The sequence below is a fragment of the Poecilia latipinna genome, unplaced genomic scaffold, assembly GCF_001443285.1.
Source record: "Poecilia latipinna isolate Pla-1442-1.1 unplaced genomic scaffold, P_latipinna-1.0 Scaffold1326, whole genome shotgun sequence".
Taxonomy (NCBI): Eukaryota; Metazoa; Chordata; class Actinopteri; order Cyprinodontiformes; family Poeciliidae; genus Poecilia; species Poecilia latipinna.
Window position 1 is genome coordinate 366,755 of NW_015113942.1, and position 16,744 is coordinate 383,498.

The 16,744-nt window shown below is 42.6% G+C and overlaps 1 protein-coding gene across 9 annotated transcripts in view; it reads left to right on the forward strand.

Moving 5' to 3' along the window:
* Nucleotides 1-16,744, forward strand: part of ptprsb (protein tyrosine phosphatase receptor type Sb) — a 113,781-nt gene that overhangs the window by 11,166 nt on the left and 85,871 nt on the right. For all 9 annotated transcript variants that reach the window (XM_015055618.1, XM_015055610.1, XM_015055611.1 and 6 more), the window contains exon 2: nt 16,244-16,458. In XM_015055618.1, coding sequence (XP_014911104.1) covers nt 16,314-16,458 — 145 coding nt within the window. In that variant the 5' untranslated portion in view covers nt 16,244-16,313. The remainder of the gene's footprint in view (nt 1-16,243; nt 16,459-16,744) is intronic.

Genomic DNA, 16,744 nt, shown 5'->3' on the forward strand with positions numbered 1-16,744 from the left:
CGGCTGGGAACGACATGAAACATAAAGGCTCATACTACATTATGTAAAAAAAAAAAAAAAAAATCATAACATGAGGTAGCACAGGCTGCACAATGCTAATTGCAAATAAGCAGATAAGTCATTTGTATTTACATAAACACATGTTGGACGTTCCTCTATATGTGTCGAAACCTGTTCCAGTGCTGGCTTATGCAAATATGTATCTGAGCCTCAGTCTGTTCACTCCAAAGGATCACTCTGCCGCTACAGACCCGCAATTATTACCTTTTCCTTCCACCGCAAGGCCATTCGCAATTACACGTGTGCTCATCACATCTCCGTGTGTGCATATATGAGTGAAGGCTAAGAGATAGGTTGTGACTTGACTGTTGCCCTTCTCCCGATGAATCACAAATTCTGATGTGTCAGCACGGATGAATAATGCACGCCGCTCCGCTACCTCTCCTCCTCCTCCTCTGCCTCTATTCTCCACCTCTTGTCTTCAACCATTTTCCTCTCCTCTCATCATCTCTGCCACATCTGAAGACATTGTTATCCTGCTTTTCTTGCCCCCACCCCTTTCCTCATCTCCCGTCTCATGCTAAAGAGGAAGCTAGTGTTGACGCTTTCCTCTGCTGTCCTCTGGTCAACCCTCACTCTCGCCTCCCAACAGCTAGCTCATTCTTCCCCGTCCTGTTCCACACACAAGTGACTTTTGTGGAGCCCTCGCCAGCACGCCAGAGCCCCACGTCCTGAGCTCCCCCCAGCCCCCTGTTTGCAGCAAAGCCGGGCCAAAACGTGGATGCGCCGAGTTCATTACCTAATCACGGGTGGAGGCATCTATTGACGTTGCTTGACTGTTACATCTCTGACTGACGAGGGTCATTAGCTGAGTGGGACTGACGGACAAAAAGGGCTGAAAAAGCAGAAGGCGAACTGACTAATCAGAACCTGGAAAAAGAGAGAGCACCGTCAGCTTCGAAGGGTGCAGTCAGCTGCCAATAAATGGAGAACTGGTGGAATATATCCATCCTGCTTAAAGCGCCTCAGATATCCTCAGGTGTATATTCAGCCCTCTTCTCGCTGCATGCAAAGTGTGAGGCTCGGGCAAAAACCATTTGCATTGGAAGGAGGCCAAAGTTGGCAACTTTCAGATTTTGCAGAACATAAAATTATATGACTTCGCCTGGCTTTCTTTATTTCATGGAACGACGCCATGTGGACAGTAAAGCTTTCAGCAAAATTGTCACTGTATGGCACACATCAGTTATTTCCAACTCATTTATGCAATTTTTATTACGTTGCCTATAGGAAGGAACACGACAGGATTACAGACGTACGCATTTATGCTGTGTTGTACCGGGAGTGAGCTTGAAACTTAACGATCAATAATAGTGAACCCACGGTCTCGCTAAATAAAATTTAACATTCGCTCTGCATTCAAATATTCGTCAGTCACTTGCAGCAGCTTTAATTAAAGTTCTGAAAATATTTGTAAAAGTAAGACGCATGAGAATATTTTAATCAAAAACTGCAAGTGCGTAAAGTTAAATGACGGTGCTGCTTTAGAAGAGCTCCACAATTTGGCCTCATTTTATATGCAGAGTCCTATAAATATGCAAATTAGCCCTGCCTCCGTGCCCATTACTCACCTCAATGCATCCTCTCACCCTCAACTCCGTTCAAACACTCTTGACTCTTTAGCTTGTTATTGAACGCCTAATAATGTTTCGCTAATGTCCGATAAACCGAGTCCGACGCAGCGAGCTGCTGGGATGGATGTCTTCTCTGCTGTTTTCTCGCTGTCACCTTTAACTCTTCGTGGAGGCAAACCTGCCACCTGTGCAGGGCGTTTCATCTGTTGACTGCTGGCCATAGGCACCAACTCCCCAGCAGCCTTGCAAGGATCAACGATGATATATATCGTCTACGACCCCTTACATTCAAAAGTTGAAAACAGTATAAACCAACCTGGACGTCTGCGACAGACTGGCGACCTGTCCAGGGTGAACCCTGCCTCTCGCCGGAAAATAGGCACCAACAACCCTCCCGACCCCACTAAGGGACCAGGGTGTATAGAAGATGGATGGATGGATGGATGGATGGATGGATGGATGGATGGATGGATGGATGGATGGATGGATGGATGGACGTCATATGTGTTTGTGGGGCTTGATATAGATCTCTGCTGATCTTAAGTGGTTATATGCAAATAGATTGCACCACTGACCGGGACCCAAAAACTGCAGTACTGTATATGGACAAGTCAAACCTGGATTGAATTGTTCATCTCTGAAAAGCTTTCGATACGTCTCTAAACGACGGCTGACAGTCCAGGAGCAACCCCGATGCGTCAGTGAAAACAGCCTTGCTTCTGGAGTGTTACCTTACAGAATGGAACAGGGATTATTTCAAGGAAACTTATGGCTCCATTATATCATCGCGGCTCACGGAGAGAAAACTTCAAAGCAAGAAGATTAAACTCCTCTCAGAGTCAGCGGCAGCTCTTCATGGACTGTGATAAGTGAGTTGAAGTGTGTGCGGATAGCCTCACATCTGTTTGTGGCATTTCATGATCACTTTGTCCTCACCACACTGCGGGGGGGTTGGGGAGGAGGGGGAATGCCAGTTTGGATGAAGTATTTGACGGAGGCGAGAGTAATGGCCAGTCATTCGTGGGAAGCGTCCGGGTGCAAGTCTGCTACCCTTGACATGCATTTCATCTCTTCACTTACCTCGTCGCACTTCCCATCTGATTTTGGCTTTGAGACAGAGGACAAATGCACTTTTTCTGGCCCATTAGTCCCGTTTTCAATTCTATTCACAACTTTATCGTCCCTCAAGGAGAAATTCATTTGCCGTCACAAATCTCATCTCCATCAGGAAGTCATGCAGTGGCTGGTTAGTGATGGAGGAACCGCTAAGGCTGGTCGCGTGTGTAGTCCTTAAATGGGGTCTGCTCACGAGCGTGCATACTTTCAAAAAAATATATATATATAAAAATCTCTGAGTCAGTCTTGTTTGTAAGTTGTGTCTATTTTTTAATACCCAAAAGAAAAACATGTTTTTCACCTTTTTAAAAATAAAAAAAATATATATGATTTTCAAATTGATGCACTGTTGTTGTTGTTCTGTTTAATTTTTGTATTTTTAATTAGTCAATTTAAATTGACTAAGTTACATTTACTAAAGATTACACACCACAAATCTGTCTATTTATGGTCTTTAAAAAGAATGTTGAGAGTCAACATTTTTCCTATACCCTGATGGTAGTGAAATGTTGAGAAACTTTACATTTTTACCAGCTTTACAACTTCGGTTTTACCCTTAACTAGCAACACAACCGAGTGTGTGGCGTATTTTAATTTCTTCATAAACTATCTCTGTGTTGTTGCAGAACAGTCCTTGAGGTTGTGGAGCTAATGAGCTCTCAGTGGACAGCCTATCATGTGATCATGGCAGACAGGTGATACCATAGTAACACAAATACACAGGAGGGAAAGGGCGAGAGAGAGAGAGAGAGAGAGTGAGAGAAAGAGAATGAGGGCTTCTAGGCAAACACAATAATATGCCTCCAGGAAACGAATAAGGATGCTCTCTCGAAGGGATCCCTATATAAGAACAAATGGTTCAAGACTGCAGTGGACAAGAAAACTTGGAATAGAAAGCTGAAGGCGAGAGACGACAGAAAAATGTTGTGCGAGGAAATTTTAATTAGCATCTGATTCTGAAGTAATTTTCAATTTATAAACCAATTCTAAAATGAATCCGGCACGCTGTGCGGCTCAGTCGGTAGAGCAGACGCACCATGTGACGCACCAGGCTTCGGTCCTCGACACAGCTCCTGTTCTTGGGCCATTTGCTGTCTCTTCCTTCTCTCTTCACCAGCTTTTCTATTAAATTACTGTTGCATAAAGGACACCAGTACCAGGTTTCAAAGTAAAATGAATCCACCTGAAAGAAAGTCACAAAACACCAAATAGAATTTTTCACATGCAACAAGCGATGGATTAAACTGCAGCTAAAGCCTTTGAAACGAGATGCCAAAGAAAGTGTCAGGGTGACTGCGGTGGCAGCATGTTATGCAGTAACAGTAACGCCTGAACCCCGAGTTCGGGCCACGTCGGGCCCAGATTATATGCTTTCATGGTTGGGCAGGGTCAGGCTCAGGCTTCTGTGATGCTTTTTGAATACACCCACAATACGTACGGCGGAGAAAACGAAACGGATCAGAATGTACAATATAAAGTTGCGTTAATCTACTTATTGCAGTCTAAATAGAGCAGCAGATATCTCCCCTATTGAAAAAAGCAAGTAAGGTGCAGGAGTTTAATCGCAGTGCACTGCACAAGTTGGCCTCGCAGTTGCGCAGTTGGCCTCGCCCTGCACACTTCCCAGAAGATTTGCACTTTATTCACCCTGCAGTTACAAGGAGTGACACAAAATGGAGCTGGAAGATGTTATAAAAACAAAAGCTAAAATTGGGACACTGCTAAGCCACCATAGTGCAGTCAGAGGTTTGTTAGTAAACTGGCAACGACTTACGGTACTTTGGACTTGGGCCTCTTATTACATTTAATTAGTCGGGCTTGATTGAGCTGGACACAATGTCTCCTGCCTTGGCTTGAGTCGAATCTGATTTCTTTTTTCAGGCCTGATCTGAACTCTGGGGGAAAATGACTTAAAAACTAAACAAAGATGAGCAAAAATGTATATGGTGTCTATCTCGTACTTTTACTCAAGCTATTTTGATGTGTGGAACAATCAAAATAGCAACAAAGATAAATTCAGCTTTGCTTTTATTTTTCAATTGTGACGTAAATACAATGAACCTGCCATGGAAACCTCACACCGACTCATGCCTGGGAGATTTATTTAAGACGGAAGCTATTCTGGGGGAAGAGAGTTAAGGCTGGGTGCCATGTATTGTTAATGAGGCCAAGCTGATATGGAGAGACAGTCAAATTTATAACAAAGACATCCAGAAGGATGAAGGTGCTGTCTGTTGTCAGAATCCCTTAGTTCAGCTTCATGAGAAGCTCTCTAATTGGCTGCCTCCTCTTAACTGGCACTGCGTGTTTCTTAGGTGTGTGGTGTGTCTGGTCTTCAAAATATATCGTTGTTCTTTTTTTTTTGTTTTTGTTTTTTTTACTTTGCATTAATTAAACAAGCAGTCCTATTAATTAAGTTAAATTATTCCTGTCACCTAACTGGACAATTGTACGGATTCCTCATTTTCGCACGGCAGAACTGTTTAACTATTAGAAAATGCACACGAAAGTGCATAATTAAGTGGACATCAGTATGTATGTACAGCGTTCTCCGGCTAGGATAAGTTGTCTGTGCCAGTCTCGGCAATGCTAATTGGACAGGGAGTTAACAAGGATTCAAGCATCAGCCTGCGTAATGAGCCGCTGCACAGATGATCGGCTGAGTCTGAGGAGGAGGAAGCAGAGTGAGAGGTTGCTTAGAGAGAAACTGCATTAAACGTTCCGGTGCTCGGGAGCTCTGTAGTCTCGTTTCAGTTGACTAAACATTGTGTTGATGTTTGTATGCGAACGCAAATGCGTCTTGTTCGTTCACCGTTGTCAGATTACAAACTTTCACCTGTCAGGCTAAGATGCACGTGGGATTTTTTTTTTTTTTTTTTTTTTTTTCTGCTGTTGTTGCATAAGAGGCAGATTGAAGCTGCGAGGTTTTCAGCCAGCTACGCGACACGTATAAACCCCATTCCTAAATCCCACTTGGGACATGTCAAGTCACAGAGATTTCTTGGAACTGTTAAAATAGGTCTTGGATTTTGTCACCGGTTTGCTCTAAGAAATGTATTTTCTGAAATTGTGAGTCAACTCCTTTGGGAGAAAATTCTGGCTCGATTCCTAATTTACTGCCACTAATAAATTAGGAATGTAGGCAAGATTAATAGTAGATATAGTCACTCCACCTAAAGGTCATGATATGTGATGTGCATATTATGTAGCACTTAACACCATGGCCGAATATAACAGAAATATGGTATGCCTGAGACAGCGTGAGGATCTCACAATGAGAGATAACCTTGAATCTCGGTATTTACACATAAAGACTGAGGTAAGATGTAGAACATGATCTAAATGCTTTAATTTAAAGCATGAAGGCAGTTATTTCTATTGTTGTCAAAGCAACACATTAAGCAGTAAAAAATAGTTTATCCATAGTTAATTTGATAAATTTTATAGGGTTCATTAAATAGATTGTTACACAATTAGGTGAATAATTAGTAGAACCTTCTCCTTGGTTAATAACCTGGCAATCGGCTGCTTTATGCATACGCGATTCATAAGAGGTTGACATACCCCTCTGCGTCTGTGTGGACAAGCATACTCAATGTTCATACTATTTTTAGATTGCCAAAGCAACCACCTTCCACTCAGAGATGTGCAGTTTTCTGTACAGCCTCCTAGAGGGCGACATTGCGCTGGTTTATGCAGTGTCTAATGAGAAGAGAAGAAGAAAATGACGGCAAGGAAAGAATTAAGCGATTTACCTCAATATTACCCAACTATTTACTTGTTGGTCCTGAGAGATAAATGATCTGCACTATAAAAACATTTTTAGTTACGATGTGACTCGTCGTTTTCTTCAGTTGTTGGATGTTTAGCACCCCGTTTAACTGGGAGTGTTATTGTCCCCGGCAGCATGCACAGCCAGCTGGGTCTGCAGAGACCCAGAGCGAGCTACAGTAGGCAGGTACGTTATGAAATATACATCAATAACAGATCAACAGTGGAACATTTTCATAGTGGTGGTCACACGAGGGCAGTGGAAATGTTAGGCTGGTACATAAAGAGTTGTATTTATGTCTTAAAACAAAGAAGATGAGCGTGGTTTGTATGAACTTAGCGTTATTTATGAAGGGACGCGATGGCCTTCTCTGGGGTGGTCATGTCCCCACTTCCTGGGGCGCCACTTCCTGGGGCGCCCCTGGTGGTCAGGTGGACAAAGAGGTTTCAAATAGACGTTAGCTTGTCAATTGTAGCTTTATCACAATGTTCTGTCTAAAGCTAGGTTGCAGATATTTTGATATGAGCTTATTTTCAGTAATAGATTCCAGATATTAGATTGCAGTGAGTTTGTAGAATAGTGAACAATTTCTTTGAGCGGTGAAGAGCTCAAAGGTAACTGGATGGACCTGTTAAATTTAGCTGATTTATTTATTTTTTATTCGATTTAGGACAACCTAATCTGAAAATGTTCATGTCCATGAGATACAGTGCTGTAGTGCTTTGAGTTGTGCGGGTGTATCTGCAGAACAGAACATTAAAATATAAAGCCTGGTCTTTTGGGGATTTCGTAATCAGAACATTTTAAAACCTTCATACACCCAGATACCGGTAACTATAGCTCATGCCTATTTATAAATCATTTAATTTAATTTAATTTGATCAATTGTACATGCACTGACTCCTCATTCTATTAACAATGCCTCCTTGCTGTTGTCATCAACTGCAAAACCCTTGAATAATCTGCTCTATATGTACTTTCATTCCGCTCGGTAATGCATTTTCTGCTTAGCGGGACTCGGCCCATCTGTTGCTGCCTCGTCCAAGCCCTGCTCCATCCATTACGAGATGCCTCTTTGTAGCTGTGTCGGTCTCGCTCTGACCTTGGATCCCCTTTATATGTGGGTGTGCATTTGCTGCGCCATTGTTGGGCTACAGCAGATTTGCTCTGTCCTGCAGCGATTGAGGTCAAAGAGAAAGTTAGTTTGGTTAATCACTTGTCCTTTTCCGCCTCCCGCTTTGTTCATCATCCTGAATGCATGTGTTGCCTTAGTTTTGGAGATATAAATGTAATGAACAAATACTGAAGTACATCCAATTTGAAAAAAAAACAACTATATATATATATATATATATATATATATATATATAAAATGCCGGTTTGCAATTTCATTGATGTTCAGCATAAACAGCTGTGTAAGCATTTTCTCTTAATGCTGGGATTAGACGGAGTGTTGCACAGCAAGGATGTTGTTGCAGATTTTAAGATAATTCTCCCTGTTAGCTGTAGGTGATCAATTAATTAAACCCTTGCTTCGAGCAAAACTCATATCCTCTAAAAGACGACCAGCGAGAGAGAGAGAGAGATGCAGTCAGATACTGTTTTTAATTTTACTTTCCCAAACGTTCGGAGTAGGATGAATTTTCTTTCTATGTTGCTTTTCCATTAAAACTAGGAAAACATGCTGTGTTTTGAACATTATGTAATAGAGCTTAAAAGGAATCATCTCTTAGTCTCAGTGGAGTCATTGAGAAAACCCACAGTCAAGTACCTGCAGGCACATCAAAAGGGAAGACAAAATGTACAAATGTAGATCTTGCAAAAATGTAAATTAAAACTCCAGTGGGAGGAAGTACTACAAAGGGGGGGGGGGGGAGAGAGAAGTTTCACTTGGTTTTTCTTCTCCTTTGGACATCTGTGCAATGGTCTGTGATCTCTTATCATTTCCTAAACTGTGTGTATATTGGCACTTCTAAATCTCTTCCTCTTGAGACTGCTTCGTTTATAGCTATTAGCTTCTTGTTGACCATCATGATCATCTGGATCTGGGAGTTTCACAAGATAGAATCCCAGGTTATTGTGGAAGAAATTACCTATTTTTTTTCTCTGCGTTTAGTTGAGCTGTCTTGTGTTTGCTGGTCTTTCCAAGGCCTTAAATGCAAAACTGAACTAAGTGACATTTTTGTTTCAGATGCATCCCTGGGCTTGTCTAATTTGGAATAAAAACGGCCCTTACCAATTGGTGCCAGTCTTTTGTCCTTCGGTCCAGCTCTGTCAACCTCTGGAGGGATTTTTTCAGTATCTAATGCTTCTTCCTCAATCCTCCACTGGCGCAATATGCTGAGTTTTGTGCTTCTGTGATGGGTCTTCCTGTTCCACGCCAAGTTTCTGCTGCCTAAAGCATTCATTTAATAGGTCATTGCTGGGGGCCATCTTCCTGATGTACTCTTGAATCTTCCTTGTTTCATCTTAGATGGTGCCTTTGATGCACAGTCTATCCAGCCTCCAGGTAGCTAGACTTGGGATGAAACTCTCAGTGGTTGGTGAGGAGCTTTCTTGTTTCACTACCAGGAGGATCTCAAAAATGTGCACACACGCAAGTTAAAATTCTAGGTTTTTAAGACTTAAGAAAAAAGAGACCCTGGTTAGTAAGCTGCAGTACGTAACTTTTATAAAAGACATGTTGTTGTTGTTGTTTTTTGTTGTTGTTTTTTTTACATATTTGTTGAAACTGTCATTTTGTGGTGACAGCATAGTATGAGACGGAACGATTGAGCTCCTCTGCCTTCTCCCAGGGTTCCCAGTGCTATCTGGAAACAACCAATCAAAGTCAGGAGGCGAGTCTTAGCTCTGTCAGTCTCCCTCTGTCTGGCGCTCTGCAACCCCCATTTTTCGCTCTCTGCTGCGCTGCAGCTAGCACAGCCTGTCATGAATTCATGATTGCGGATAAATGGTTTTCCTGTAACTGTAAGTTGTTTCTCTGCCATTAGCAGATTCAGCAGTGAGTACATGACATTGATTGACAGCGCTAAGACCCTCCTCGTGGCTCTGATTGGTTGTTTTTGACTGGGAGCGGTGCATTTTTATTTTTTTTTTCAGATGGCAACAGTAGCTCAAGGAGGAGGAGAAGCAGATCGATCTTCTCACAGACTATCTGCCTCATTACACACTGTTACAAAATGGTGACACTTTTAACAAAAATGTAAAAAAAAAAAAAAAAAAAAAAAGCATACGTTTTGTAAAAATTACATACTGCACCTTTAAGACTGCTTCCACCTTTAATGTGACACTCCTAAAAGTCAACACTGAAAAACAAACAAATCTGTCCAGGAGAATAAGAGTAAAACAGTAAAAAAAACAAACAAACAAACAAAGGGGTCAATAGCCTAGTTGAATAAATTTGCACAGCATTAAACTAATTCCTTGTTGAAACACAATTTGATTTAATTCCAGCATTTAGTCTTCATCAGTTCTCATCTGTTACCAGTTATAGGTTCAGCTGTCTTAGAAGGATGTTCTTGGTATTGGATCCCTTCGCGAAAGCCAAAGTTTGCAGGCAGTAGATTAACGTAATCTCACCTTCTAAAGGTACCAGTCAGTTGAAGGTTGGAAAAAAAAAACCCACAGCATTATACATTTTAAGGTATATCTCGGCTTAAAAGTGGGGAGTGAAACCGAGGTGGGGGCAGCATCGTGCTCTGGTGTTGCTTTTCTTTCAGGTGACTATTTTGTAAGATTTTGTGGAACTAGTGACCTTTATTTACAGTTAGCATAAAGAAAGCAGACAATAAGTGGGAAAACATGCAGCAAGTTGGATGCGTAGCACCACCAGGTGTTTGTTAATTGCTCCTGCCGCTAGTCTGGAGGAGCTGAGCGGGCGAGTCAAGGGGGAGGACTCTCTGTGAGGCGGGAGCTCGGTTCGGAGACTGCAGCTCCAAGGAGGAGCTGTGTGGAAATAGGCGGTGCTTTGTGAGAGCGAGCTTTTATAGGCACCTCACATGGCTGCCCTGGTAGCAACGCGGGATAAGGGAACCATATGGGAATCTTGTGCTGCCCAGCTCTTAAACTGGAGGTTCGTTTGTGGATTCCTTTACAATCTCTTTATGATCCCAGGATTTATTGATTGATTTATTTTTTTTTTTGCTAGACCCTAAAAATAAGACAACAAATTAAAGATGGTCACTTTCACATGCTTACCCTTGAAATTTCTCACTGCAGTTCTGTGTGCAACTTTGGATCTGCTATAAAACGCGTAGCCGCTGTTCAGGAATGTTGTTGCTATATGTCAATATTTCCCCAGATAACACTATTTGAATGCATGTTGCATCCCCTTCCCTAATTTCAGCATGCCGTCTGCAGCATTAAACAAGACTGATGGAGATTTAGTGGATGGAACCAGGTCTCCTGAGTCATTTAAATTCAGGGCAGGGAGCTGCGGCATTTGAGTGACAGGTGTGTTTTCTTGTCGGGAGAGGAGCTTCAGATATTTTATTTCCTCTGCTAAAAATGTAACCAGGGCGGTGTAGCTCATGCTTGCAGTAAGCTGCACTCCATCCTGCGCCTCTGATCCTCCATGTGTATGCGTGCACGCGCACGTGTGTGTGACTGTGTGTTTAAGACAGAGCAAAAAGAAGTGTGTGAGAGTGTGTGCCAATCTCCCCCATGATGCTTCGCCATCTGCCATGGTTGTGTGTGTGCATTCATTTGTGAGAGCCATTTGCCTACAGTGTCCAGGATCACAGAAATGTAAAGTAATATCACTCCCATCTCTTCCTTGGGTCCCACATGAATCCTTTTCCAAATGTCTTCTCTCCAAAAATGGTATGTAAAGCCAAGTTGAGAGAGATGTGAGGCACCATTTTCCCTCTTACAGATTTGTTATGTTTTTGCTTTTTATCGTCACACTTAAATGTTTCAAATTAATATCTGGACCAATGCAAGTAATTAGAGTGCAAGCGATAGTTTTATACACCAAAGGAAAAAAAAAAAGAAGTCCAAACCAAGCATGGTTGTGTTTGGGGAAAAAATAAAAGTTTGCCCTCACATCCCCTGCCCTTTTGTTAAATCACTCGTTAAATTAGCCTGGCCATTGTTTTCCTTTGCAAATCCCCTCGACTCTCATCTCCCTCAGTGCTTCGTCTGGGGTTTGTCCCATTGAGTTTGATTTTTCAGGATGCGTTTCGTTCTGGTCAATTAGTGAGCACAAGGAGAACAATGACCTCATACTTCTACACTGTTAGGCAGCGGAGCCATTTGGCCACCACACTTTCGTGATGCACCAATCAATCATCAATAAAACATGGTGGCAGTGTCATGATCTGGGGATATTTTGCTGATTGCAAAAGTTTGAGGTAACTAAAGGAACCAGAAATTTTGCTCCATAACACAAAATCCTGCATGAAAATCCTGGACTATTTGTTGAACTTTGGCATACTTACTTTATTGAGCAGGACAATCATCCAAAGCGCAATAGCAAGCTATCTCGCTTAGAAAAGTTTTTCTTGTGGCCTAGATAAAGTCCAAACTTAAACCTTACTGAGATGTTGAGACATAGCCTTTATAAAAATGCACTTCATGTTTGAAAATACTGCAGTGTGGATGAAGAAGAACATTTTTCCTTCACAGTGAAGTTAAAGGGGAAAAAAAAAAACATGGTCAGTTTCCACAATAACTTGATGCCAGTTGTTGCCCCCAAACGATGGGGCAACCTGTTGGTATATAGGGAGCAATTACTTAGTCATACAGGACCAGACGGATTTATAAACTTTTGTCCTAATCAAATCATTTAAAAATGTCTTTTTGCATTTAAAAACCTGTTAAAATCCAAACTGTAACTCACACACCAGAACTTACTGCTAAAACAATTCAAAAGAACAAAAAGTACAAGGTGCACTGTCTCACAGACAGCACGGTGCTGCGAGATACCGATCTGGTTCGGTCTCTCTCTCTCTCTCTCAGTGCTCATGGCTTGTTGTCATGACGACATGCCTTATGAGATCATCCCACTTGTGGCGAGAGGCATCGGTGGGTAAGGTCGGTGGCTGACGCGCGGGGTGGGGTAAAAAAACAAAAAACAAAACAAAACATGTTATCTTCCGAGGGGAGCCCCAGTGGAGCAGGGGCAGCTTGGATGCCACCTAAACATTGTTATTTCATCAGCCTGGCGGAGAACAATAAGCGGTGTACGTTGCACCACCTGAGCTGGGGTGTCATTATCTACTTCCCCACAATAAACGGCAGCATGTATCGCCCCCATCAATCTACGTGTCAGGCTGACCATCTGTGTTTCTTCGCTGAAAAGGTAATAAGACCAACCCCCGCTGTCCGCTCTCTGGATGCTGAGCCAGATGATCACAGGGAGCAGTTTGTGATATCTCTGCGGTGGGGGGGGGAGGGGAGAGACTGTACTGATTCCAGTAGACCTGAGTCATGAGGATTTCCATGTCCACAATGCTTACTCACTTTAACTCTGCTCCTGTAAGCAAGCCAAGTGAGTTATTGTTCTTTATCTTTGTGTCCTGAGAGGATGAGCCCGCTGCGCTCGCAGTGTTTTAATACCATTAGCACGAGCAGAGACATGCCCAGACTGGCCTGGTCTGCTGCTGCATCTGCATGTCTGCTTTGGCATCCTCCCTCATCATCCACAGCTGTAGGATGGTGTAAGCCCTTTTGTTTGAACTGTGTCAATGGACCAACAGCAGCTGGAGCAGCCGGCGTAGGACAGCTGGGGAAGAGGAAGAGGATTTGCATATGAGTGTGGATTAGACTGTCTATAAAAAGCAAAGAAGCCAAATGATAGGGTATCTCTCAGAAGAAGGCAACGTCGAGAGAGAAAAGGTTAACAAGGAGGGCGAGGAGGAAGTGGATGGGCGGGCAGCGGAAAGGGATGAAAGAAAGTAGGAGAAGAGGAGATTTCAGGAATATAGTCTCATGCCAGAGTGAGATATGGGAGGAAGATTTAGGGATTACTTTAGAGGGTATGCGACTAAAGACGAAGGAGTGCAAAGAGGGTTTGTCAGCATGTGAAAGACAACGAGGAGGAGTGGATCAACCGAAAATGATCCGTAAGGTCAGAATTTGCTCTCAGGGAAACATTGAGGATCCAGCAAATCCGAATCGTACACAGAACTCCAGAACACACAGGTCGCACCTAATGTTTCAGTGGCCATGTGGCCCTCGTGCAGAACAGTGACCCCGCTTAGATTAATGCGGGGAAAATTGAGTTTCCGTAAGCAGAGAATTTACTTAGCATGCTGCCAATGGCGACTGAATGAGTTGTGATCTGATTTTTCTTATCGCGCTCAATTGAGAGGGAGAAAGCTTTTCTATTCAGCTGCTATTACCCGGCGTTAGATAAGGCGAGGGCAGAGTGGCAGGAATAAGAGCCTGTATCAGATAGACGTATTTTCGGCTGAGCTATTTTTAGTTCAGGAGCTGGCAGACAGTAATATGTTTGAGCAGGTCATTAGCCCCAAAAGGGGGTTGGAGGAATCTTTGAATTTCCTGCTCTCTAGAAAGCCTTTTTTTTTTAAATTATTATTATTAAAGTAGAGCAACCATTGCTGCTCTTCTATGTCTGACAGTACGTATGGAAAGTCAGGGACTTTATTTTTGATATGTACCAGTCAAAAATGTATGCGCGATCTTTGATCTGCCCCTGCTGGTTTTAGCTAGATCCGATTCCTTTTTTTTTTTTTAAGAGCTTTAATACAAGAGCAGCATTCAAAGTATTTCTTCCAACCATCCTGCCATGGTGGATTATTAATTAACAAGAGGCAAAGTCACATTGTGTGAGAGAGAGAGTGTAGTGGCTAAAAAACAGGATGTTCCTACTTTAAGGCAAAACAATTAAGAAGTTGAAGCCTTTATGAAGTTACCAGCTTCTGGAAAGTAAAAGTAATTATGGCTGGAGTTGCCGTCGACAGTCAAATGACTGTAGTGACATGAGCTGAAAGGCCACTCAGTGAGGAAGAGGCCATTACTTTTCCGGCTTCATGTTGTTTGATGAGCTCACTAATTTCCATGGACAAGCTCAACCTTTCAGCTTTTTGCCGCAAACAAGGCTGACGAGCTACAGAAGTGTCCTGAACATCTTTGACTGTTGTTGTGACATGTATCTTAGCTACACACAGTTTTAATTGGCTGTAGGTGACACAGCTTGTGAGTTACGAATAGACTTGGAGCCTAGATTAGTGAGCGTAATAATAACACTCGGTTTTAGAGAGAGGTGAAGTCTTCAAAACTAACTGAATGTTAAAAATGTGGAGCAAAGTGTTTCCTGGTTACAGTGGTACGCATCCTTTTCATTTTAAGTATTGGACAGGAATGATTATGAGGCTCGGCAACCCTTCATCTCGAATTGTCTTTTGTATCTCGTTTTTGCAAAGACTGCCAAGTTTTCCAAGTTCCAAGTTGTCCTGACACATTGTAAAAAAAAAAAAAAAAACTAAAATTTTCTTTTACGTTGATTCTTTACATATTTTTGTCTCCTCAGGTTTATTTTTGATCTGTAAAACACTTGAAATGTTGTAAAATAGATGATCCAGTAGCAAACACATCTGTTTCATTGATTGGAAAAAAAATACCCCACCGGTCTAAACTAAGCAAGATCAAAATCATCAGATTCCAGTTGCAAGCCCGTTCGTCTCTGCATGTCTATATTCACGTGGGAATCACAGCGTGGCCTGTCGCCTGCATTATGTCTCCTCAGGAGCGTATATATTATCTTGTATTGCTACTTGAAGGCAAGGATATATATGCATTTGATGTACGACAGGTTAACAAAGGCTCCTTTCTCATTTGGCCTCTCCACCTGCGCTCTGACATATCTTTTGATGAGAGGTGGGGGGACGGGAGAGCGCGATAAGACTGAGGAGTTATTGACTCGCGGATGCGGAGCTTCGGCGCAGCTTTCCCAAATCTCTGCGAGCAGACAAAGCTGATTTATGTGGGGACTTCCAGATGTGCGTCGCTCTGCGTGCGTGTGTTTGCAGCAGCGAAGAGAGCAAAGTACCCATGGCAACTCCCCCAAAGGCTCTGGGGTTATCTAAAGAGGGTTCACATGTATTGAAGCAGCCGGTATTTATGTGCTGTCAGATGAATTTTGTGGCATTCCTACTAACCTCCAAATCCTCTTTGTTTAACTGTTTTCCTTTACTGTTGCCTACTGTAGATATATAAAACTTTTATGTGTCGGCAGAATGCTGAAATACTGAGTGCTGAGAGGGAATTAGGCTGCAGCCAAAATGAAATTATTAGGGTGTCTTAATGGGGGGAGGGGGAAAGGATGCTTAAATCTGTATCATTGCAGCTCATTTCATGGCTCAGTAGAGAAGGAGACTTATTAATACAGAAGCTGTACGCCGAAAACTGTTTTGTTCTGTTTCTTGCTGTAGTTATTGAGCAGTGGCTTTATTGTTCTGGAATTAGTTCCGTCACAGTCAGCCTGCCGGAGCTCCTAATCCCACAAGTCAGAAGTGCTCAGGCTTAAATCAGAAAACTTAATCCTACATTTGCATACATTTGCCTTTGATTTTCATAATGATTACATTTTTCGCTTTTATTTATTTATTTTTTTTTTTTTTCCCAGAAGAAACAACATTATGTACTTTCTCCCCTCGTGGTGCATCGAAGTTGCGGATAAGCAGCTCTAAAACGCAGGAGGAGCGATGAATCAGATGCGACAGAAATGTGCCTGACCTTCATCTCGTTCTGTTTGCAGAGTGCCTACCCCCGTTGAGCGAAGCCCTACCTGCATATTAGTCATCTCCAACCAACTCGGCGGTGGTGCCATGCCTTCGTGTAAGCCAGACGGAGTTCTGGCACAGTCCAGGCGAACCATCCTTGGCTCCTGCTTCCTCTCATCTCCCCTGTGTCTGTTGCTGCCTTTGATTATCCTCCTAACCAGGCCATGGGGCAGCTTGTGTGAAGCACTAGGTAAAATAATATATCTACTTCTTCCTTCTTTTTTTATTTATTTATTTTTTTTTCATTGTTTCTTTGTCATTTTAACATCTGACAATCAAACAGTAAATGAGATGCATACGAGCACGCCTACATATAAATGTGTAAGTACATGCGCACGCTCTGTGGGTGTCATCCGAGGAGTGAATCCTGTCCTGTCAGTACATCAGCTCTGAACTGTGGCGTTGTTAATGTGTTTTGATAAGGCGGGAGGTCCCATCAGTATGTTTCTCATCATCTTCTTGATTACAACATCTCA